Source organism: Peromyscus eremicus, chromosome 7 (genome assembly GCF_949786415.1).
Source record: "Peromyscus eremicus chromosome 7, PerEre_H2_v1, whole genome shotgun sequence".
In the NCBI taxonomy this organism is placed as follows: Eukaryota; Metazoa; Chordata; class Mammalia; order Rodentia; family Cricetidae; genus Peromyscus; species Peromyscus eremicus.
In genome coordinates, this window is record NC_081422.1 from 38,855,857 (window position 1) to 38,879,509 (window position 23,653).

At 53.8% G+C, this 23,653-nt stretch overlaps 2 protein-coding genes across 3 annotated transcripts in view; one reads left to right on the plus strand and one right to left on the minus strand.

The window, feature by feature from the left end:
* Positions 1-13,306, plus strand: part of Bcl9l (BCL9 like) — a 28,801-nt gene extending 15,495 nt beyond the window's left edge. Inside the window, exons 3-10 of one of the 2 annotated variants that reach the window (XM_059267717.1) lie at positions 600-701; positions 1,917-2,302; positions 2,932-3,051; positions 8,443-8,653; positions 8,787-8,871; positions 8,956-11,242; positions 11,669-11,950; positions 12,106-13,306. In XM_059267717.1, coding sequence (XP_059123700.1) covers positions 676-701; positions 1,917-2,302; positions 2,932-3,051; positions 8,443-8,653; positions 8,787-8,871; positions 8,956-11,242; positions 11,669-11,950; positions 12,106-13,199 — 4,491 coding nt within the window. In that variant the 5' untranslated portion in view covers positions 600-675 and the 3' untranslated portion in view covers positions 13,200-13,306. The remainder of the gene's footprint in view (positions 1-599; positions 702-1,916; positions 2,303-2,931; positions 3,052-8,442; positions 8,654-8,786; positions 8,872-8,955; positions 11,243-11,668; positions 11,951-12,105) is intronic. The other variant, XM_059267718.1, reaches the window with a different exon arrangement.
* Positions 13,307-16,985: 3,679 nt separating this feature from the next.
* Cxcr5 (C-X-C motif chemokine receptor 5) overlaps positions 16,986-23,653 on the minus strand; it is a 24,428-nt gene continuing 17,760 nt past the window's right edge. The window contains exon 5 of the mRNA XM_059269023.1: positions 16,986-18,053. Within this exon, the coding sequence (XP_059125006.1) occupies positions 16,986-18,053 (1,068 nt within the window). The remainder of the gene's footprint in view (positions 18,054-23,653) is intronic.

Here is a 23,653-nt window from a genome sequence, read left to right on the forward strand (position 1 = left end):
GGCTCCTGCATTCTTGCGGTCGGGGAGGAATCTGAGCCAGCGTTACTGGTCTCCAGAAGAGCCCAGCTGCAGCCCCGGGGCCCCGCCAGGCCTCTTGCTGCCCGCCCGGGCCTGCCGGGATGGGCACGGGCTAGGCCTGGAGCTGGGGGCGGGGCAGGGCAGTGCCCCCACCCCGGCCCCTGGAAGGCTGCAGCGCCTGGGGACAGGGCGCAGTGCTGGGGCGGGGCGTGAGGGATTCCCGAATCCTAGGTGAGGGGCGTGTCTGGGAGCGGGAGTCCCCCAGTGGGCCAGAGCAGACCTCGCAGCCGCCCCACGCGTCACTTTTGCGACCTAGCCTATTAGTGAATTCTGACTCTGCAGCCCCTGGGGGGAGGGTTGTCGGGGTGGGGGGCCTTGCTAGATACTGCAAGTCCCCTGAGGACAAGGTGCGGGAGGGATGGGGACTGGACTGGTCTTTAGGATCGAGAAGTCTTCTCTTCCCAATCCCACCCTACCCTATCCAGTTCCTTAGTCCCGGGGCTGTTGGGTTCTCCCTTCCTTTCCCCTCATACACCCCCTCCCTAAGTCACAAGTTTTCTCTTTGGGGCTTGTTGCTGCAGTCCCTGCTCCAGTACCGAGTACCTGGCTGGGCCCTGGGCACGCACAGGGGCCGTAGCCCCACTGTGTGTGGGAGCCATGAGGATCCTGGCTAACAAGACAAGGTGTGTGGGTGTCACGGAGGGTGGGATGTGTGTGTACGGAGAGCGGGGAAGGGAAGGGCCCACGGTGATGGGGCCAAGCTGTGAAGCTTTGCCGGTTTGGAGAGAGGAGCCCCTTGGGCACCTGGCTTCCTGGGCACCAGTGGGCTAAAGGGAGGCAGAGTGGGAACGTCTGGCCCCAGGCAGGAGCTGGCAGCCAGCCTTAGCGCCTGGGCCCAGGGGGCAGAGGAGACTGGCAGCTAGCTATGCTTCTGGTCCCTTCTACCTCGTCCCTCCCAAAACCGTTAGAGCAGACCCCCCACCCACCCTAGTGGTGGGGTGTGATGGCGCCCTCCAGCCTCAGTCTAGTTGGGGGTAGGAGCTGGAGTGGGGGTGGTGCTTGCCTCCCTCCTCCCCAGGAGAAGCAGGCAGACAGGGCCAGGCGGCGGCAGCAGGACAGCAGGGCTGAAATAAATCTGAGCTGGTGTGGAATGAGGGGGGATAAATATCCTCTCCCGTGATGTGATCTTTCCAGCGGCTATTAATAGGTCTCCGGGGAGGGGGAGGCGGTGGGGGGAGCGGGCTGGAGCTTAAAGGGCCCGCAGCCTAGGCTGCAGGAATCCTTGGCTTCAAGCTGTACTCCTCTCTTGACACACCACTCCCCTCCCCCCTCCTTCTGTCCCTGCCTGCCTTCAGGGCCTGCCGGTCCACCCTCTCAGGCCTTCCCCTTAGGCTCTGGGGAGTCTTCTGGGCCAGTGGGTACCACTTCAATCGTGCTTCCCCTACCCCCCCTAGGGAGTAAGACTGGGCTTGATCAGTGACTCACAGGTCCTGTGGCCCTTCTCTGTCAGTTGTTAGGGCACAGCATAGTTGAGGTTTGGGGCCTTGGAAGGAGTCTTAAACCCTAGAAGGTGTTAAGGATTCATCAAATGCTAGAGAGAACGGGCTGCCAGGGAAGCTGGTGGATGTTGAGGCTGAGGGTAGGTAGATCCTGCCAACTCAAAGCCCTAGTTTCCATTTGAATCGGGCCTAGGAGATAAGGAACATTGCTCCATCTCCACTCCCCTGGGGGGCGGGGAGACAGAGCTCTGCTCTTATCTGAGGTAGGGAATAGCAGGTGGTCTCCAGATAGCGTCTAGCCACCCCTACACCATTTTAGGTGAGGTAAGGGAGCTAAAGTCCAGGCCTGCCTAACTCTTTGCAGAATTAACCTTTCCTGTCTCTCCTCCCTTCTCCCAGGTTACCCCACCCCAGGAGGAGAGAAGCTCCAGGGAGCCCGCCGCTGTCCCCTCGCGGCCACTGCCCCCCTGCCCCAGCCAAGCCAATGCACCCAGAAAATAAATTGACCAATCATGGCAAGACAGGGAATGGAGGGGCCCAATCCCAGCACCAGAATGTGAACCAAGGACCCACCTGCAACCTGGGGTCCAAGGGCGTGGGGGCGGGAAGCCATGGGGCCAAGGCCAATCAGATCTCACCTAGCAACTCAAGTCTGAAGAACCCCCAGGCAGGGGTGCCTCCTTTCAGCTCACTCAAGGGCAAGGTGAAGCGTGAGCGGAGTGTATCCGTAGACTCCGGAGAGCAGCGGGAGGCTGGGACTCCATCCCTCGATTCAGAGGCCAAAGGTATTGTATTCTCTCATCTCTAGACTAACATCACCTGCAGCCCCAGACCCACGCTGGTCAGAGACCGTCGCCTGCGGGGCTCTCATCCTGTGTTGCCATCCAACCTGTGTTGTTTCGATCACCTTTCTTTCTCATATCTCTATGCCATCAGTCAACCGGTTCATTCCAGAGTAGGCTGGCCAGGGTACCACTCATGGAAGGGCCGGACACAGAGTGATAGACTTCTAGTGTCGTCATACTCCGCCTTCCTACCATAGCCCCTACGTTGGAGAGGGAGGTGTCCTGGGAGAATAGCAACAGCCCCCCCAAGCCCTTTGGGAACAGGCACCGGGGCCTGAAAGAGTCACAGGGGCTCCTCCCTGCCCCCCCAACCCTAATTAGAACCAGTTGTGGTTGGGATTATGCTCTACTTGGTATGGGGGGGGAGGGGAGGCAGGCAGCCAGGGGTGGAGAAAGAAATCAGAAACAAATGGTGGTGTGGTGGGGGCCGAGGACTGGCAAAGTGCCCACCGTGGTCTGGGCAGTGCCCTTTAGGGAGGGGCACTTTGGAGAATGGTCTGGGAGGGCCTCTGCATGTGGAAGGGCAGGACATCTTAGCACTCATTCCTGTCTCTGTTCTTCCTGGGCAGAGGTGGCACCCCGGAGCAAACGGAGGTGTGTGCTAGAGCGGAAGCAGCCATACAGTGGGGACGAATGGTGCTCCGGTCCAGACAGCGAGGAGGACGATAAGCCCATTGGGGCCGCCCACAGTGAGTATCCAGTGACCCTGTGCCTCCTGGTGCCCTCCACGGATGGCGGTCCTAAGGGAATCTTTACCTAGGGCTTTAGGGGGTTGTGGGTGAAGTGGCCAGGACCAGGAACCCAGGCTCCTCTCCAATCCTACTTCACACTTTTTGGCTACCTACATTGTGGTAACCCAGTCCCAGTCTTCCGGGTCCTTAGTTACTCTCTCTCTCTCTTCTGTCCACTCTGTAGGGTCTTTCAGGTGGTCCCTTTCCTGGACAACTCACCTACTTTTCTAACAGATTTCATGGCCTATGCTGCCACCTACTGGTGAATGGAGGATGGGCGGGGGCGGTCCAGTCTGGGACGGACTTGGCTTTGCAGAGCCTTGCTAACCTAACAGTCGGTGTGAGCCGACACTGGTCCCTTCCTCTGAAGGACTCTCAGAAAGTGGTCAGGTGCACTGCTAGGACGAGAAGGAGGTGTGATGATGCCTTATCCTCTCTCTTCTTTTTTTGTTTTTAGAGACAGGGTTTCTCTGTGTGCCCAAGCTGTCCTGGAACTCACTCTGTAGACCAGGCTGGCCTCTAACTCACAGAGATCCACCTGTCTCTGCCTCTTGAGTGCTGGAATCAAAGGCATGTGCCACTGCCACCTGGCTCTCATTCTTTAATCCATCCTTATGTACTGGAGACCTAAGACATCCATTTCCTTGGTGTTTTCCCTCAAAGCTTACATCTGTTTTCAGAGAAGAGATAGGTGGGCTGTTATTGGAGACAAGATCTCAGTGTAGCCCTGGCTGGCCTAGAACTCACAAAAATCCATCTGCCTTTGCTTCCCCAGTACTATGATCAAAGGCATTCATCACCACATCTGGTTAAATTGTGGCCTTTTTGAAGGCAGGAATCAGGGAAAGGAGGCAGAAGAATATGCTGGCCACTGTGTTTAGTCCTCCTAGCAGCCTATGATGACTATTACAGAGAGGACACAGTCAGCAAGTGGGAATGAGTGGACCCTCCTGAGGGGTGGCCAGTCAGAAGCCTCTACAGCTGGCTGGGACTGCAGAGGCTCCCATGTGACTAATTAGTGCTCCCCCGTCTCTGTATGGACACTTGAGTGGTGGAATCTTTTGCTACTTCCTGGGACAGGAACCCTTCTGTTACCCCAGGTTTGTTTCTGTAACATTAGACTGTATCATTGTAAAAACTTTGAAAGATACAGAGAGATAAAAAAAAGATCCAGTCGGGTGGTGGTCGGGATGCCTTCAATCCTAGCACTTGGAGGCAGAGACAGGCAGATCTCTGTGAGTTCAAGGCCAGCCTGGTCTACAGAGGGAGATCCAGGACAGCCAGGGATGTCACACGGAGAAACTCTGTCTTGGGGGGGGGGAGGGGGAAGAAAGACAATCCCATGAGCAGCCTCTTTTAGATAGACTGTCATTCAGTTGAGACCAGGTTTCTTGTAGTATAGGCTAGTCTCAAATTTGCTATATATAAGGCTGGCCTATACCTCCAAAGTGCTGAGATTATATTCTTGTGACACCATGCCATTCAACAGCATTCATCCACGCAACTGAATTCTTCAAGGAGAGGCAGAATGATGTAGATATTCACAGCACAGGCTCAGAGACCGGTTTCTTCACTTACATCCCAGGGATGTACTTGCTATTTGTATAAACTTGGGAAAGGACTTCTGATTGCTCATCTATAAAAATTATCTTTATAGTATCAATTTAGCACAAGGAGAACGTGAATTCAGGCATATAGCACACTTTGAACAGCCTTGGCTTGTATTGCTATCATGGTACTAGAAAGTCCCTTCTTGTGCTGAACTGTGCCTCCATAGCTTGTAGGAGCCTGTTGGATGTTCTAATTGATACTTTCTTCTTCTGAGGCTGTGCTTGCATACATCCAGGTCAGCTCACAATTGGCAGGAGGCTCATGGCAAAACTGTTATGGGGTGGGCCAGTGAGTTATACAAGGAGAGCTGACTCTGAGTCTAAGGTGGCCGCTGCCTTGGTGAAGCCCTTGTGTTATCCAGAAGTGCTGTCACTGCGGTCCGGGGGCTTTGGCTTGTTTTTCTTGGTATGAGCGTGGATAAACCCCTAAAATAAACCCACTGATGGCCAGTTATGGATCTCATCTGTGTGGGAATGGAGAGTCAAGTTTGTGACCATGGAACAAAAGTTGTCTTGGTGCTAAACTAAGGGCGGCTTAGCTATTCTGGGAATGTTCCCAGTATGTCAGCCTGTGATATTGTGAAATTTATGTTTGGTCTTGCCTTGTTTCCTGGCATACTACTCTAAAATCCTGGGAGTCTCCAAAGTGATAACTGTTCTTTTTCCTATGTTGTATTGACTGGTGTGGCTGCCAGCCCTGAGGTAGCTTCTAGATGGAACCTGATGACTGAAAGATCAAAGCAGGGTTAGAGGTTGGGGGCTCAGTCTCATACTCCAACCTGTGGACGAGGGAATGGCGCTGAAGGTGGAATTGGTTTAAATATGACTAATGATGAGTCTGTACAAATCCAAAAAGAAGGCTAGGTAGATGGCTCCTTTGGTAAAACACTTGCCTTACAAGAGTGAGGACCTGAGATCAGATCCCCAGAACCTACATAGAAAGCTGGATGCAAGCCGGGCGGTGATGGTGCATACCTTTAATCCCAGCACTTGGGAGGCAGAGGCAGGTGGATCTCTGCGAGCCTGAGACCAGCCTGGTCCACAGAGCCAGTTCCAGGACAGCCAGGGCTATACAGAGAAATGCTGTTTCAAAAACAAACAAACAAACAAACAAACAAAACAATGACAAATAAGAAAGCTGGATATAGTCGGGTGGTGGTGGTACACACCTGTGATCTGAGCACTCTGGAGGCAGAAGCAGGTGGGTCTATGAGTTCAAGGCCAGCCTGGTCTACAGAGTGAGATCCATGGCAGCCAGGGCTACCCAGAGAAACCTTGCCTCAAAAAACAAAAAACAAACAAACAAACAAAAAAACAAAAAAAAAAAAAAAAAAAAAAGAAAGAAAGCTGGATGCAGTGGCGTCTGCCTGTAATCCCAGTGATGCCAACCTAGGAAGTGGAGGCAGGCAGGTTCTCTGGACTCATTGGCAAGCTAGTCTGCTGTGCACGAGTTCCAGGCTTAGTGAGAAATCCTGTCTTGAAATAAAGGTTCAAGGCTCCTGAACCAACACTCAGAGTTCTCTGCTGACCTCTGTATGTAACCTGTGTCCTTAAACTGTATGTGCATACCTTCTTCTGCCTCTTCCCCCCACATTCACACGCACGCATGCACGCTCATCCCTGCAAAATCCAAAAAAAAAAAAACAAAACAAAAAACGGGTGTCATACGTTTTTCAGAGAGCTGACACGTGTAGACTTCTGAGTAGTGGCATATTCAGAGAGGACCCAGAAGCAAGTGCCCCTTCTCACGTGCCTTGCACACTTGGTTCATCTCACCTGTCTTTGTTTTTAGCATCATCTTAATTTGTGTGTGTGTGTGTGTGTGTGTGTGTGTGTGTGTGTGCGCGTGCACTCCATGGTGCATGAGTGGGGTGGTCAGAAACAATTTGTGGGTGTCAGTTCTCTCCTTCCGCCATGTGGGTCGTGGGTCCCAGGGGGTTGGCAGGTTTGGCAGCAGGTACCTTTACCTACTAAGCCATCTCAGGCTCTTCCTGTATTCTTCTGGTAAACTGATAAACAGCAGTAAGGTATTTCTTCCAGTTGCTCTGACATCTAGTTGAATCTGAGGAATGAATCCCAGAAGCCCCAATTTACAGGCAGACCGACCCTGAGCTTGGCATTGGCAGCCGGGAGGTGGGCAGTATTGTGTTCCTGAGCCCCTCAAACTGTGGGAAAGACAAATGTCAGACCAGAACTGCTGCAGGGTTTGCTGGTTGGTTGCTGATGGGGACACATCTCCACATGATTCTTATGATCAGAGGTGACAGAAATCTTGTGTTGATCAGTTTATGAAAGCAGAGGAGGAACTTTTATTCTGTACCACCTTTCTGACTCTGTTATCGAAATGGACAGTTGGCTTGGTGGCACAGAAGATGTGTGTCTTTGACCTGTCCCCGGCAGGGCACATGGGAGCTGAGTGGTGTTTCCATTTTGTAGTTGAAGAAACTGAGACAAATGCTGTCTGTGTCTTGTAAAACCAGTCAGTGGGTGGTGGAGTAGAATGAAAAGCTGTCTGTCGTTTGGATCATCATCTACTATAGCCTCCCTGCCTTCCTGCCTGGGTCATTAGACAGTACATTCACACACACACACACACACACACACACACACACACACACTCATTAGACAGTATATTCACACACACACACACACACACACACACACTCATTAGACAGTATATTCACACACACACACACACACTCATTAGACAGTACATTCACACACACACACACACACACACATTCACACACTCTCATTAGACAGTATATTCACACACACACACACACACACACTCATTAGACAGTATATTCACACACACACACACACACACTCATTAGACAGTACATTCACACACACACACACACACACACACATTCACACACTCTCATTAGACAGTATATTCACACACACACACACACACTCATTAGACAGTACATTCACACACACACACACACACACATTCACACACTCTCATTAGACAGTATATTCACACACACACACACACACACACACGTTCACACACTCTCATTAGACAGTATATTCTCTCTCTCTCTCTCTCTCTCACACACACACACACACACTCATTAGACAGTATATTCTCTCTCTCACACACACACACACACACTCATTAGACAGTATATTCTCTCTCTCACACACATACACACACACTCATTAGACAGTATGTTCTCTCTCTCACACACACACACTCATTAGACAGTATATTCTTTCTCTCACACACATACACACACATACACACACTCATTAGACAGTATATTCTCTCTCTCACACACATACACACACACTCATTAGACAGTATGTTCTCTCTCTCACACACACACACTCATTAGACAGTATATTCTCTCTCACACACACATACACACACATACACACACTCATTAGACAGTATATTCTCTCTCTCTTACACACACACACACACACACACACGCGCACACGCACGCACACGCACGCACACAGACACCACAGTGGGAGTGCTCTGGAGCAGAGCTAAGAAGAGCTTTGGTGTCTCCTCGCTTTCCCTCTCCTCTCTACGTGGTCATCGTTCTGGCCATCTTGGGCAAAGATTGATGTAGGGCAAGTCAGCATAGAAACCGGAGATTGTGGGGACAAATGACCCTCTGGGTATGGGCTGTGAGGCAGTGAGCACCCCGGGCAGAAACACCAGCTCATTCTTCTCCCCACATCTGGGCCGCTCACCTGCCATCCTTTTTCTCTCTTGCAGATTGTAATGTAGCAGACCCAGCCATGGCGGCCCCACAGCTGGGTCCTGGCCAAACTGCCCAACTGCCCCTCAGTGAAAGCAGTGCACCAGGCCCCCCCCACGGCCCCCCACCAGGCCTTCGGCCAGATGTTCCTGGGGGTGGGGGTGGGGGCGTCTCAGGAAAGCCTCCGTCACAGTTCGTGTATGTCTTCACCACCCACCTGGCCAACACGTAAGTCTTAGGTAGAGATGAGAGGCGAGGGGATTTGGTCTACCCCTGAGCACACGCAGGGGTGAGGTGGGCGGGCGGAGGTGGGCTCTCTTCTGTGCGTGTCTGAGCCGCCTGTGATTGTTCCGCTGTACAGGGCTGCAGAGGCTGTGCTGCAGGGCCGGGCAGAGTCCATCCTCGCCTACCACCAGCAGAATGTGCCCCGGGCCAAGCTGGATCAGGTGAGCGTGCTTCCCTGCCTGGTTCTAAGATAGGTTGGGATGGCCCCTCGTCTGTCTTAATTCTTTACCTTTGTCTTCCTGCAGGCCCCTAAAGTGCCACCCACCCCAGAGCCACTACCCCTGAACACGCCGTCAGCAGGTACACCACAGTCTCAGCCACCTCCATTGCCGCCGCCACCCGCAGCCCCTGGCAGTGCCCCTCCTGCTCTGCCCCCAGAGGGGCCTCCTGAAGACACCAGTCAGGACCTGGCCCCCAACTCAGTGGGAGCTGCCAGCACAGGTGGTGGGACCGGGGGCACCCACCCTAACACCCCAACGGCTGCCACTGCTAACAACCCTCTGCCTCCTGGAGGAGACCCTGGCAGCGCCCCTGGCTCAGCCCTATTGGGGGAGGCTACCCCCGCAGGAAATGGGCAGCGGAACCTGGTGGGCTCGGAGGGCCTGTCCAAAGAGCAGCTGGAGCACCGCGAGCGCTCCCTCCAGACACTGCGGGACATTGAGAGGCTGCTGCTCCGGAGCGGGGAGACTGAGCCCTTCCTCAAGGGGCCCCCTGGAGGAGCTGGTGAGGGGGGCCCACCAGCGCAAGCTCCCTCTGCCGCTCAGCAGCCTCCCTCGGCCCCTCCCAGTGGGCTGAAGAAGTACGAGGAGCCCTTGCAGTCGATGATTTCACAGACGCAGAGCCTGGGAGGCCCCCCACTGGAGCATGAAGTGCCGGGACACCCCCAGGGTGGGGACATGGGGCAGCAGATGAACATGATGATGCAGAGGCTGGGCCAGGACAGCCTGACGCCTGAGCAGGTGGCCTGGCGCAAACTGCAGGAAGAGTACTATGAGGAGAAGCGGCGGAAAGAGGAGCAGATTGGATTGCACGGCGGCCGCCCTCTGCAGGACATGGTGGGCATGGGGGGTATGATGGGAAGGGGGCCCCCACCTCCTTACCACAGCAAACCTGGGGATCAGTGGCCCCCTGGAATGGGTGCACAACTCCGAGGACCTATGGATGTCCAAGATCCCATGCAGCTCCGAGCCGGACCTCCCTTCCCTGGCCCCCGTTTCCCGGGCAACCAGATGCAAAGGGTGCCTGGATTTGGGAGTATACAGAGTATGCCCATGGAGGTACCCATGAATGCCATGCAGAGACCTGTAAGGCCAGGCATGGGCTGGACTGAAGACTTGCCTCCTATTGGGGGACCCAGCAATTTTGCCCAGAATGCCGTGCCCTATCCAGGTGGGCAGGGTGAGGCCGAGCGATTCATGACCCCTCGTGTCCGGGAGGAGCTGTTGAGACACCAGTTGCTGGAAAAGCGATCAATGGGCATGCAGCGCCCCCTGGGCATGGCAGGTAGTGGCATGGGACAGAGCATGGAAATGGACCGGATGATACAGGCACATCGACAGATGGATCCCACCATGTTTCCGGGGCAGCTGACTGGTGGAGATGGCCTGGCCGGCACGCCCATGGGCATAGAGTTCGGTGGAGGCCGGGGCCTCCTGAGCCCTCCAATGGGACAGTCTGGGCTGAGGGAGGTAGAGCCGCCTATGGGGCCGGGCAACCTCAACATGAACATGAATGTGAACATGAACATGAACATGAACCTGAATGTGCAGATGACGCCACAGCAGCAGATGCTGATGTCACAGAAGATGCGAGGCCCTGGAGACATGATGGGGCCTCAGGGCCTTAGTCCTGAGGAGATGGCTCGGGTTCGGGCCCAGAACAGCAGTGGTATGATGGGTGGTCCACAGAAGATGCTTATGTCTTCACAGTTTCCCAACCAGGGCCAGCAGGGATTCTCTGGGGGTCAGGGACCCTACCAAGCCATGCCCCAGGACATGGGCAACACTCAAGACATGTTCAGCCCTGATCAGAGTTCAATGCCCATGGGCACTGTGGGCACCACCCGGCTCAGCCATATGCCTCTGCCCCCTGCATCCAATCCTCCTCCTGGGTCTGTGCATTCAGCCCCCAACAGGGGACTGGGCAGACGGCCTTCAGACCTCACCATCAGTATTAATCAGATGGGCTCACCAGGTATGGGGCATCTGAAGTCACCCACCCTTAGCCAGGTGCACTCACCCCTGGTCACCTCACCCTCTGCCAACCTCAAGTCACCCCAGACTCCCTCACAGATGGTGCCCTTGCCTTCTGCCAACCCGCCAGGACCTCTCAAGTCTCCCCAGGTCCTCAGCTCCTCTCTCGTGCGGTCACCCACTGGCTCACCCAGCCGACTCAAGTCCCCCTCCATGGCAGTACCTTCTCCAGGCTGGGTCGCCTCTCCCAAGACAGCCATGCCTAGCCCTGGGGTCTCCCAGAGTAAGCAGCCGCCTCTCAGCATAAACTCTTCCTCTACCCTGGGCAACATGGAACAGGGTGAGTCGTCTGGTGGACTTGGGCTGGAGCCTTTGTGGTGGAAAGGTTCCTGCGGGGGCATTGGTGGCAGCTGTGTGGAGTCTCTTACACAGAGCTCCAGGTACATCTGGGCATCCTGAAGGCCCCCACTTGGGACTTGGGATCTCTCTCTGTGAGTTTGAAGCCAGCCTGGGCTACAGAGTGAGTACCAGGAAAGGCTACAAAGCTACACAGAGAGACCCTGTTTCAAAAAACAAACCAACAAAAATGGTGTGTGGGCCATTGGGATCATGGGGGAGCCCGTGTTCAGTGAGGTGTGAGTGTGCCTGAAGTGAGGTGGAGATTTGGAGGAAATTGAACTTTCCTTAGACCCTCTGGGTATAAGTGGCCAAATTCAGCCTCCCCTCCCCAGTGACCCCTGCTCTTTCTGTCTCTCCACTTCTATAGGTACCCTCCCACCTAGTGGCCCCCGGAACAGCTCCTCAGCGCCTCCTGCCAATCCTCCCAGTGGCCTCATGAACCCCAGCCTACCGTTCACATCTTCCCCGGACCCCACGCCGTCCCAGAACCCTCTGTCACTGATGATGTCTCAGATGTCCAAGTATGCCATGCCCAGCTCTACCCCGCTATACCACAATGCCATCAAGACCATCGCCACCTCAGATGATGAGCTGCTGCCGGACCGGCCCCTGCTACCCCCACCCCCACCACCACAGGGCTCCGGGCCAGGTACGAGGCAGCAAAGCTCTCTGGGAGTGGCAAAGTGGGTCTTTCTAGGAATTGCCCCCGTGGAACCTAGACCAGTACTTTCGTGGGATGGGGAGGGATGGGGGAGGCACCTCCTGGGTGGACACAACCTCTAATGTCCTGTTCTTTCCCCACAGGCATCAGCAATAACCAGCCCAACCAGATGCACCTGAACTCTGCTGCTGCCCAGAGCCCCATGGGCATGAACTTGCCAGGCCAGCAGCCCCTGTCCCACGAGCCCCCGCCAACTATGTTGCCCTCTCCTACCCCTCTGGGGTCCAACATTCCACTGCACCCCAATGCACAGGGGACAGGGGGCCCCTCTCAAAACTCGATGATGATGGCCCCAGGAGGCCCAGACTCCCTAAATACCCCTTGTGGCCCTGTGCCCAGCTCCTCCCAGATGATGCCCTTTCCTCCTCGGCTACAGCAGCCCCACGGTGCCATGGCCCCCACTGGGGGTGGGGGTGGGGGGCCTGGCCTGCAGCAGCACTACCCTTCCGGCATGCCACTGCCCCCTGAGGACTTGCCCAGCCAGCCACCTGGTCCCATACCCCCCCAGCAGCACCTGATGGGCAAAGGCATGGCTGGCCGCATGGGCGATGCATACCCACCCGGGGTGCTCCCTGGGGTGGCATCAGTACTGAACGACCCAGAGCTGAGTGAGGTGATCCGGCCCACCCCTACCGGCATTCCTGAGTTCGACTTATCCAGGATCATCCCCTCTGAGAAGCCAAGCAGCACCCTCCAGTACTTCCCCAAGAGTGAGAACCAGCCCCCCAAGGCTCAGCCCCCCAACCTGCATCTCATGAACCTGCAGAACATGATGGCGGAGCAGACCCCCTCTCGGCCTCCCAACCTCCCGGGCCAACAGGGGGTCCAGCGGGGGCTCAGCATGTCCATGTGCCACCCTGGACAGATGTCCCTGCTGGGCAGGACAGGTGTGCCCCCACAGCAGGGCATGGTGCCCCACGGCCTGCACCAGGGGGTCATGTCCCCACCACAAGGCCTCATGACCCAGCAGAATTTTATGCTGATGAAGCAGCGGGGTGTGGGGGGTGAGGTCTACACCCAGCCTCCCCACATGCTCTCCCCACAGGGCTCCCTCATGGGCCCCCCACCCCAGCAGAACCTCATGGTGTCTCACCCTCTGCGGCAGCGCAGCGTGTCTCTGGACAGCCAGATGGGCTACCTCCCAGCGCCGGGCAGCATGGCCAATCTGCCCTTCTAGCAGGCCCCTCCGGGGTCTGGAGCTGGGGATGCTGAGAATAACTTTAAGAAGGTTTTTGTTTTTGTTTTTTCCCTCCAGTGTTGGGATGGATGGCCTGGGTCCAGGGGTTAGGGTGAAGGGGGGGAGGGGCATTTGTGGAAACCTGATGTGCTGGCAGCTTGGGGGGAAGCGGCAAGAGTTGGGTGGGGGGCTGGAACTGGGTCTCGCTCCACTTCGGCCACCAGGACTGGCCCTCCCCCGCCCTTCCTGTTCCTATGAGGCTTCTCTTTCCCTCTGTCTTTACAACTCTCCCCACTTTGAGCTGTGCTTTGGGGGCCCTTGGGGAGAGAGGAAGGAGAGGAGGGGTCTTCCACCCTCTGTCCCTTTGTGGAACTGTCACCCCATCGGTGCTCCAGGTCCATGGTTCCCCTCCCGGTTCCTCTGCTTTTGCCCCGTTTTCCCGGTCTTCCTCATTGCCTCTCCCTGCTGACATGGCTGACCTCCTCTCTCATGCCCCCTGCAGGCAGCTGGCCGGGTGGGCAGGTGCCAGCGGAGCTGTAAATAGAGCTGCGCTTTTTGTGCCAGTGTGTGCGTGTGCCGTATTTCTGTGTTTTGATAGAAGTCACACACAAAAAAAGATTAAAAAAAAAAAAACAAAACCCTTCCCCCTCCTTCAAATGATCGCTCCCACCATTTCCCCTGGACCCAGAGACATACAGTCCTATGCACCCTCCATACGCCCCACCTATCAACTGAGGTCAGACTATCTGTCTATCTAGGCTTCCATTTGGTGAGCCAGGGAGGACTGGTCCCTCCCCCTCCCCCCACGATGGCCGCCTGTCTGCTGCTGAGTGATTTCCGGAGAGCAGGTGTGCACAGGAGCACGTGTTTACTCACACCAGTGACATAGGCCCCGGCCTGGGCGCCTCTGCTGCTACACCTTAGCCAGAACTTGAAGCCCTTGTCTCTCCCAGTCTGTGAGAAAGGAGAGAGGGAAGGGGCAGCCTGTGGCCCCTTGGAATGGAGCTATGGAGGGGTTCGCAGGATTGTGACTACAACCTATGGCTTCAGCAGCCTTGGGCCAGGTAGCCCCTCAGGGCACAGACTCTTCCAGAAACCAACACTCGCTTATCACCAAAGAAGGAAGGGACAGAGTTTGGCTGAGTCAGTCAGTCTCCCCTCCAGCCTCCGCCCCTAGCATGGAGTGAGGAAAGGCAGTGTGGGGACATCCTGCTGCCTGTCCACTCTGGCAAGGTCCTTCTGTCCAGGGCTCAGGGCCATGTACCAGACCTGTCTATGCCCACCCAGGCACAGCCACTGCCTCCCTGTTACGTCCCAGGAGAGCCCCTCACCCACCACTGGTCAGACTGAAGCCATACAGGAATGGGTGTTTTTGCCTCCCTCGGCCCCAGGAGTAAAATTCTCCTTTTCTCACTTCCTTCTTCCTCCTTCCTGCCTTCGAAGGTGGCAGGCAGCTCCTTGGCCACGGCCTCTCCTGCCCTGCCTCCAGGGCCAAGGGCCATTCTAGACAGGGTGTCTTTTTCCAAGGCCCTGCCCCCAGCCTTTCTGACCTGCAGGGCCTGGTTCTGCCTTGGCAGCTGTAATACAAAGGGAATTTGTGCCACTTCTCCCAGTCTGGTGCTGTCCATGGTCAGCCGGGTCAGGCACCCTCCCCTCCAGAGCTGGCTGCAGGCCCCTGGCTTCCCCCGCCCCTCCCAGGGACCAGAGCCAAGGTCTCTGCGTCCTCGAGAGGGGGGTGGAGACCTGTCCTCCTTCCTGCCAGACACTCTGCCCTCCCTGCTTCCACCTGGGTCTTGTGCCCTACACCCTTGTTCCCAGCCTGTCCAAACCGTCTAACTGCCCTGCTCCGAGGAGAGGGCTCAGGCCGCAAAGGTCCCGATGCCCCCCTTCTGGTGTCCTGTACCCACCTCCTCCACTAGCTTCCCAAGGTGATCTCCACAGGCCAGCCTTCTCCTCTCCATCCATGGCCATACCCCAGCCATTTTGTACCATTATATAAATATATATATAAATATAAATATATAAATACAATATGTGAAGACATCTTCTTGGTTTTTATTTTGAAACACTTTGTAGGCTTGCTCTGGGGGGTCTCTGTGCTGCCTGTACTGAATTGACCTGTTTTATAGGTGCCTTTTTATTAAAAAGAGAAAATTCAAAAATGTAATCTCGTGCCTTTTTTGTTTCTGTGTCTGGCTTCTCTGCTGCCCAGCTGACTGTTGAATGCTGGGAACAGAAAAGGGGATACCGAGATGTCTCCATTCTGCAATGGGGGTGTTGTCTCTGAAGCTATAGAGCTGATTTCCCTAGTGGGATCCCCCAGGGAGCTTGTCTGTTTGGCTTGAGTGGTACCAGGCAACCCCCCACCCCCTCCTCCATCAGTGGCTGGGACGAGGTGCTCAGATTTAGCGGCTAGGCTTCCCCTAAGCAGGTGTGGAGCAGCTTCCTCTGGTTCCACCTGAGTAGTACCCTCCCAGGGGCACAGCACCACCTCCCTGGGGCTTAGGGACTTCCCTGCCCAGGTCGGCTTCTCACATTGCCCCCGCCTGATGAAGACAGGGATCTCTGTCTTCATTTTCTCCGCTAAGTGCCCCCTCTTCTGAGGCTAGGACCCCTTTGCTATTTTACTTTCCACGGGCCCTGAGGATTGCAGGAGAGGCAAGTTCGCCTCCTTCCCCATCAGCGCCCAGAATCCACTAGGTAGGGCCCCAGATCTCTGGGTTTTTGTTTGTTTTGTTTTGTTTTTAAAGATTTTATTTATTACATATACAGTGTTCTGCCTGCATGTATCCCTGCAGGCCAGAAGAGGGCACCAGATCTCATTATAGATGGTTGTGAGCCACCATGTGGTTGCCGGGAATTGAACTCAGGTCCTCTGGAAGAACAGCCAGTGAGTGCTCCTAACTTCCGAGCCATCTCTCCAGCCGGGCCCTGGATCTTATCTCTCTGACAGTCTGGAAGCTTTGGTCCCTGGGCAGAGAAGACCGCTGGGTTTGAATTTTACTTGCCCCACTTTGGGGCCTGGAGAGAAAGTGTCTTTCCATTTCTCCACTGGGCTGCATTCCTGCTGGCTTACCTTCTACTCTTCTTAGGACACTGGCTAGCCTCCAGGGCCTCCTGGAGCCTGTTCTTGGTCTGTAGTCCAAGATCCAGTAACATGGGGCCGTCCCAATGCTGGTTTGGTTGGAGCTAGACGGCTACCTAAAGTAGATCAGTCTCAGCTTCCTGCTTGATTAAGAGAACAGCAGTGTTGAAGGTCTGGCACAAAGTTTGTATTTAGGGGACGAGCATGTTAAGGCCATACTCTGCCTCCAGCTGACTGTTCCTCGGTGGTATAGGAATGCTGTGGTGGTCAGCAGCCTTTAAGATGACAGAGTGAATTCTGGGAGGAGATTCTGGGGTCCATAACCAGAGGAAAATAAAGCTGAAACCACAGGTAGAGTGGTTCTCCCTAAGGCCCAGGGCAGAAGTAAAGCGCTTCTTAGCTTTGACTGGTTAGGATAGGAAGTGTGTGCAATCCTCTTAGCCCGAGGTGATGCAGGCCCTCTAGATATCTCTTGCTCTGTCTGTGGGCTGCTTTCCCCTCCCTGGGCTCTAGTTTAGCCTGAGGGCTGGCAGAAAAGTTTAGGGATATTCTCGGAAGAGTTCATCTGGCTGCCCCGTATAGGGACACTGGCCCAAATAAGCTCTCAGAACCCCAGTTTTTGTTGAAATGGCTTCTGGCCCTTTCACTCCAGGCTCCCAAGGAAAACAGAAACAGAAAGCAGTGTGTGGAGGTTCTGGGATCTAGAAGGTGGTAAGAGAGGTGGCATTCTCTGACTCAGAAAGACTGCTCTTGCGCCAGCTGGGGAAAAGTTGGCAAAGGGAAGCTGGGCCAGCACAGCCCAGCTTCGTCAGAAGCCGAGACAGGTCACTGCGGAACTTCACGCCAGCGAAGGTGTAGAGCATGGGATTGAGACAGCAGTGAGCCAGGCCGAGGAACTCACACACGGTGATGGCCACAGAGAGATACCCGTTCAGTTCACAGCTACTGTTCACAGCCTTCAACCTTTCCAGTGTGTCCAGGAAAATGACAACGTGGTAGGGTGACCAGCAAAGAAAGAAAATACTTGTCACTAAGATGGCCACCCTGACTGCTTTCTGTCGCTGAGGGCGCCTCTGGGCCTGGCATAGCCTGTGTACCACTCCCACATAACACCAGCTCATCACCAGCATTGGTAGCAGGAAGCCCCCAATATGGTAGAGGAAACGGGAAGTGAACCAGGCTCTGGTTTCAGCTTCGTTCTCCTGAGAGAAGCTGCACTGTGGCAGGGAGTCATTGTTATGAGGCTGGCCAACCTTGGCAAAGAGGACTTCTGGCAAGGCAAACAGGAAGCCAGCCAGCCAAATGGTTGCGCAGGTGATGTGGATGGAGAGGAGGCGGCGGCGGCGGTAGGCATGGACAGCATGGACAATGGCCAGGTAACGGTCTACAGCTATGCAGGCCAACAGCAGGCTGCTGCAGTAGAAATTGATCTTGTGCAGGGCGATCACAGTTTTGCAGAGGAAGGTCCCTAGGACCCAGCCCACAGAGCCCTCGGCCACTGCGAAAGGCAGGATGAAGACGAGGAGGAGGTCGGCCAGCGCCAGGTGGAACAGGAAGGTCTCTGTTGAGCTCCGAGTATGCCGGTGCCGCTCCAGGATTACAAGCACGAGGATGTTCCCCATCATCCCCAGGAGGAAGATGAGGCTGTAGGCCACAGGCATGAAGATGGCCTTGAAGGAGGTCAGCAGGGGTCCCTCCACTGTGGAGCAGAAGCGACTTTCCTGTAGGGGGATCTCAGTGCTGTTATTGTAGATGGCAAATTCCTTGTACTGCAAGGAAAAAGAGAAAGAAAAATAAGAAACGATAGCCCTATCTCCCCCCCCCCCCCCCCCCGAGACAGGGTTTCTCCGTGTAGTTTTGGTGCCTGTCCTGGATCTCTCTGTAGCCCAGGCTGGCCTCGAACTCACCTGGCTCTGCCTCCAGAGTGCTGGGATTAAAGGCCTGCGCCACCACCACCCAGCACCCTATCTTTTTTCTCTGAGAGGAAACTACCTGTGACGCTTCCTGTTCTTCTAGGCTAACCACTTCTTGTCTGCACTAGTCCATGTCCCCTTGGTGCGTCCTTGAACAAATCATGCCTCCTTTTCCTTCCTTCCTTCCTTCCAATTTTTAATTTTAGACAGGATTTCCCTGTATATCCCTAGCTAGTCTGGAATTTACTGTGTAGACCAGGTTGGCCTCAGATTTGGGTGGTCCTTCTGCCTCTGCTTGCTGAGTGCTGGGATTAAAGAGTGTGCCATGCCCTCTTCCTTTCTGTTTTCATCTGTTTGTATTTATTTCATGTGCATTAGTGTTTTTCCTGCATGTATATCTGTGTAAGAGTGTTGGGTCTCCTAGAACTGGAGTTACAGACAGCTGTGAGCTGCCATGTGGGTACTGGGAATTGAACCTGGGTCCTCTGGAAGGGCAGCCAGTGCTCTTAACCACTGAGCCATCTCTCCAGCCCCCATGCTATGTTTCTTAGATTTAATTTTTTATTATAACTTTTGGCAGTGCTAGAGATGGAACCTGGGGCTTATGCATGCTAAGCAAGCATTCCCATCCCACCACTGACCACGTCCCTGGCCTGAAACTTTGGGGTTTTTTGTCTGCAAAAGGGACCAGTAGTCTCTCTCAAAGTGGCAGAGATGAAGGTTGATGTCTTGTGTTTCGTGTTCTGAGCTACGGAAGGCGGCGTGCTTAGGGATTGCAGTAGCACCGACATTTGAGGACTGGGCCTGATCGGAACAAGAAGCTAATAATCCAATTCTGAAAGGACGGTAGTGAGTGAACCTAGGATCCTGCCTGTGGGAGGGGATGGCTGGGTGCTGGTGTGGTTGCTGACTCCCTCTTCCTCTCTTGATTATGGCTGAAATTGAGGAAATGGCCTCCCATCTGGTTTAATTCACACAAGCTTGAGGTATAATCTTTCTTTCTCTCACAGATGTGTCTAACTCAAGAGGAGGTTTACTTGAAGGCATATTTGCCTACCTCCAGAGTCAACACCTCTACCACTGAGTGACACTGCCTAAACTTCCCCTGAAGGCTGCTGGGAAAGGGGCAGAGACTGAGTTTCCAATTACTTCCCAACCGAGAGCAAACTCCCTAGGCACAGGAACCCAGCAGAGGCAAAAATGAGTCACACCCAGGGAGACCAGGCGCAGGGAAGGGAGGGAGGGAGCCGGTGCCGAGTGGAAAGAAGGGGGCGTGCCTGTTACATCTCCGGAAGTCCCTACCTCCACATCCTCCTCCCCTCTGTCGCTGCCCTCCATCACCCCAGCTCTCAGGTTGTTTGCCTGCTAACCACAGAGGAAGACAGAGTGCCTGTTTTCATGCCTTTCACTCACAGCTGCCCTGCACCTGCTCATCCTGCACCTGCTCTTCCTCACCTCCCGAGTCTGTTCTTCCTGCCCTCCCCTGGTCAACCCCCTCTCTGGGCAATGCAAAACCAATTACACCCAACCAACAATGGCTTCAAAAGGGATATAAATGATGAGCCCCAGGGAGGCAAGACACAGCGGCTGTTCTGCCCCCTAGGCTCTGAGCAACCCATGCTGACCCTCCTTCAGGAGCGTCAGGGTCTCCTGCAAGCAGTGGTTACTTCACTGGTTACCTCAAATCTTTCTTGTCACCCAGGCACACTATTGCAAGTCACACACTGACCTTCACTGGTGGGTAAACCTATTCCTCATCTTGGTCTTTTGGTCCCTGGAGCAGGTGGCTCTTTAAGAAAGGATGGGGACAATGGTGTCATGGTGAAGCTGTCTACCACCCTCTCTAGCGTCTCCTTCTTCCCTCACCTCAGCCCCGCCCTTCAGCCCATCTCTCCATGAATCCTTTTTTTTTTTTCAAATCATTTTAGATTTTTAAATCTCATTTTATGTCTATGAGTGTTTTGCCTGCATGTGTGTATGTGCACCATGTATGTGCACCATGTGTGTGCCTGGTGCCCACAGAAGTCAGAAGAGGGCATAAGCTCCCCTGAAACAAGTCACGGATGGTGTGAGCCACCATGTGGGTTCTGGGAACTAAACCCCAGTTCTCTGCAAGAGCAGCAAGTTCTCTTAACCACGGAGCCGTCTCTGCAGCCCTAGAGGTCCGTTTCTTCCTGACATTTCTATTCTTGTCCACTTTCTTCCCAGTGGACAGGGTAAGTTTTCTCATCCCCAAATCCCAGCCAGGTGCTATGCACAAGTCTGAGGTGGGAGGAGGATGGCTTACGCCCAGGATTTGAGTTCCATTGACTCAAAACAAACGAAGATTACGCAGATCCATAGGACCAGTGTCCTGCTTAGAGTCCTTTAGTGGTTCTTCAGTGGTTCCCCATCACCTGTAAGAAACACTTGTCTTGGGCCGTGGCACACACCTTTAATCCCAGCACTCGGGAGGCAGAGGCAGGCGGATCTCTGTGAGTTCGAGGCCAGCCTGGGCTACCAAGTGAGTTCCAGGACAGGCTCCAAAGCTACACAGAGAAACCCTATCTCAAAAAACCACACACAAAAAAAAAAAAAGAAAAGAAAAGAAAAGAAAAGAAAAAGAAACACTTGTCTTTGTCTTGCTTTTTCTAACTTTATGTTCAATAATGAAACCATTAATAAAAAGCCATTTTCGTGATACTGTCCATCAGCTGAAAGACGGGTCAAGTCAAGCTTCACACAGCAGAATGCAGCACATTCTTGGAAGGAAATATAAGTTTATGGCGTGTCTGTCCTCTTAGGGAAAGACATTTAACACACGCGGCTCAATTTCAGAACCAATAACAGGGCGTCCATCCAGCACAAAGGTCCCGGGTGGAATGCACATTACAGGAGTGCCTGGGGTTAGGGCTCCTCTCCTTGTCTTTAAACTAGAGCTCTTCACTTTTGACTCCATGGTTAAAACAAACAACGAAAACCATAGGCTTGGCTAGGCATGCTGACATATGGAGAGACAGGACAGAGGATTAGGAGATCAAGGATGCTTTCATAAACACGGTGAGTTCCAGGTTAACCTGTGCTGCTTGGGTTCCTATAACAAACAAACAGACAAACAAAGTCTGTCCCTTTCTGGAGTAGAACACTCGCCTACCATGTGCAAACACAGAGCCTGTGTGTGAGTGAGAAAATGCTTCTCCACTCACTTGAAAACAATGGCCCTATGGGATGGGGTCTGAATGCCCCAGAGAGAAGGCCTTGACATTTCTCTAAAGTGGGCTGGAGGTATATCTCAGCAGGTAGGATGCTTGCCTAGCAGATACAGAGCCCTGACTTTCAGCCTCAGCCCTGCAAAAATAATAAAAATTTCCAAAGTGTCCACTCCTTTGACGTGTCAAAGCTCACTTACTACTTCACTGCGTCAGGTCCTCTCTGCCTAAGGTACGCACTCTGTCAGTTGCCGGTCCCCAGCAACCTAGACAGCTTCCTGCCACCTTAGCCCAAGTTCTTCCTTGTCAGGTCTGCTTCTCTAGACTTCTGGCCTTCCTTCCAGGCCCAGGTTGACCCCATCTTCCTACATCCTTCTAAGCCCCTTCTGCTTGGAATTCCAGGCTGCCTGGGGCTCAGCAGGGATTCACATCTCCTTTGCATCTTTCTGTAAATCCTGGCTATGGGGCCTAACTGGGCTCTCCGTTCCTATAGGGAGTTGTTACCAATAGAAACAACAGCCTTTTGACTCTGACTCTGCTATAGGAGGTGGAGGGGGAACTGTAGCATGAGCATGGACATCAGACAGATGGTGGGGATATGATGAAGGCCCGGGACAGGGAAGCATCTGGATGCCACTTACCTTGGTAGCAACCCAACCTGGCCGTTCACCTGTCCAGGGGAGCGTGTGAGTCTAGCCAGACAAGCAGTCCTTTGTGATAACTGCTCAAGTTTTTACCTTACGAAGCATCTAGGTTGATCAACTCATTGTCTGTTCCAAGTTCAATCAGTGAGACATCTCCACTGGAACAGGTTTTGGGGGTGAGGATCTACCTCTTCCTCCATGTCAAGAGGTATTGTTTTGCCCTCAGAGGAGGGGAAGATGGGAGGAAGCTAGTTTGGTACCTATCAAAAGGAGGTGTCAAACAGATGATTTGGAGCTCAAGAGTGTTGAAGCCACTTCCTATACGCAGGGATTTGGGCACTCCTCTTCCCCAAACCTTGGAGAGAAGCCATAAGGAGAGGTTGGCTCTGGCCTAGTGGCAAGATGGGGAATCAGATATCCGGAGCACAGCGGGACACTTGCTATGTGGGAGCTGGCCTAACTAAGCACAGGAAGGGCACAGTGTCAGCAATGGGATGAACAGCTCACTCATTCTTTGCTATAAAAAGCAGCAGAAACCCTAAGGTGTATCCCCATTGTGAGGGCAACACACACCCTATATAGACAGAGACACGTGCCCAGATGGGACCACGCCACCATGCTTCATAGGCAGGCACCCAACAGAGCACAAGCAGCTCGCAAGCTATAGGGACACATGCCGCATCAGAAAATACGATGCCTGGAATGAAGACAGGCTGGAGCCAGGAATGTAGTTAGGAAAGCACTGGGGACTTTGGGGTGGGAGGATGGGTAGCTGTTCCTGGTATTAGGGGTGGGGTAGGGAGAAAAGAGGTAAAAAGATGCAAAGTGCTTCTCCCATGATGGGATCCACAGATGTCCCCTTTTCCTCTACTCAAGATTCGGGTCCTTCCCTGGACAAGTGAAGCCTCTAAGCTCCGTGTATTTTCTCCAGGTAATGAAGCTGCTGTGTTTCCTTGAGCTGTTCAGCTGGGAGTTCCTGCTAGGACAAGTGGTTCTCAACCTGTGAGTCGAGACCCCTTTGGGAGTGGAACAACCCTTACCCAGAGGTCACATATTAGATATCCTGCACATCAGACATCTACATTGCAATCCTTAGCCGTAGCACTACCTACAGTTATGAGGTAGTAATGAAAATAATCTTATGGTTGGGGGTCACATGAGGAACTGTATTAAAGGGTCACGGCATCAGGAAGGTTGAGAACCACTGTGCTAGGGTTTACTGACAGGATTTCTCTGAGATCAAGTAGGGGGACATTCCTCAAGGATCTACGTTGGATTTTCTTAGCACCCAAGCCTGCTTTGGATGGGGGCATGGCTGGGGAACACTTTGACAATGCGGAGCCTCCATAAGCAGAGACCAGGGCTCAAATTCACCAGGTGGAATTATTGCAAATTAGAGACCTGGACTGGAGTTTAGCCTGTAGCCTCCGTTAGTGAGGAGGCTGAAAGAGCACTTGAACCCATGAGTTTGAAACCAACATAGTCAGCATACTTAGTCCCTGACTCAAACACACACACACACACACACACACACACACACACACACACACATACACACACACACATACATACACACACACCACACACACACACACACACACACACACACACGCACAGACACACA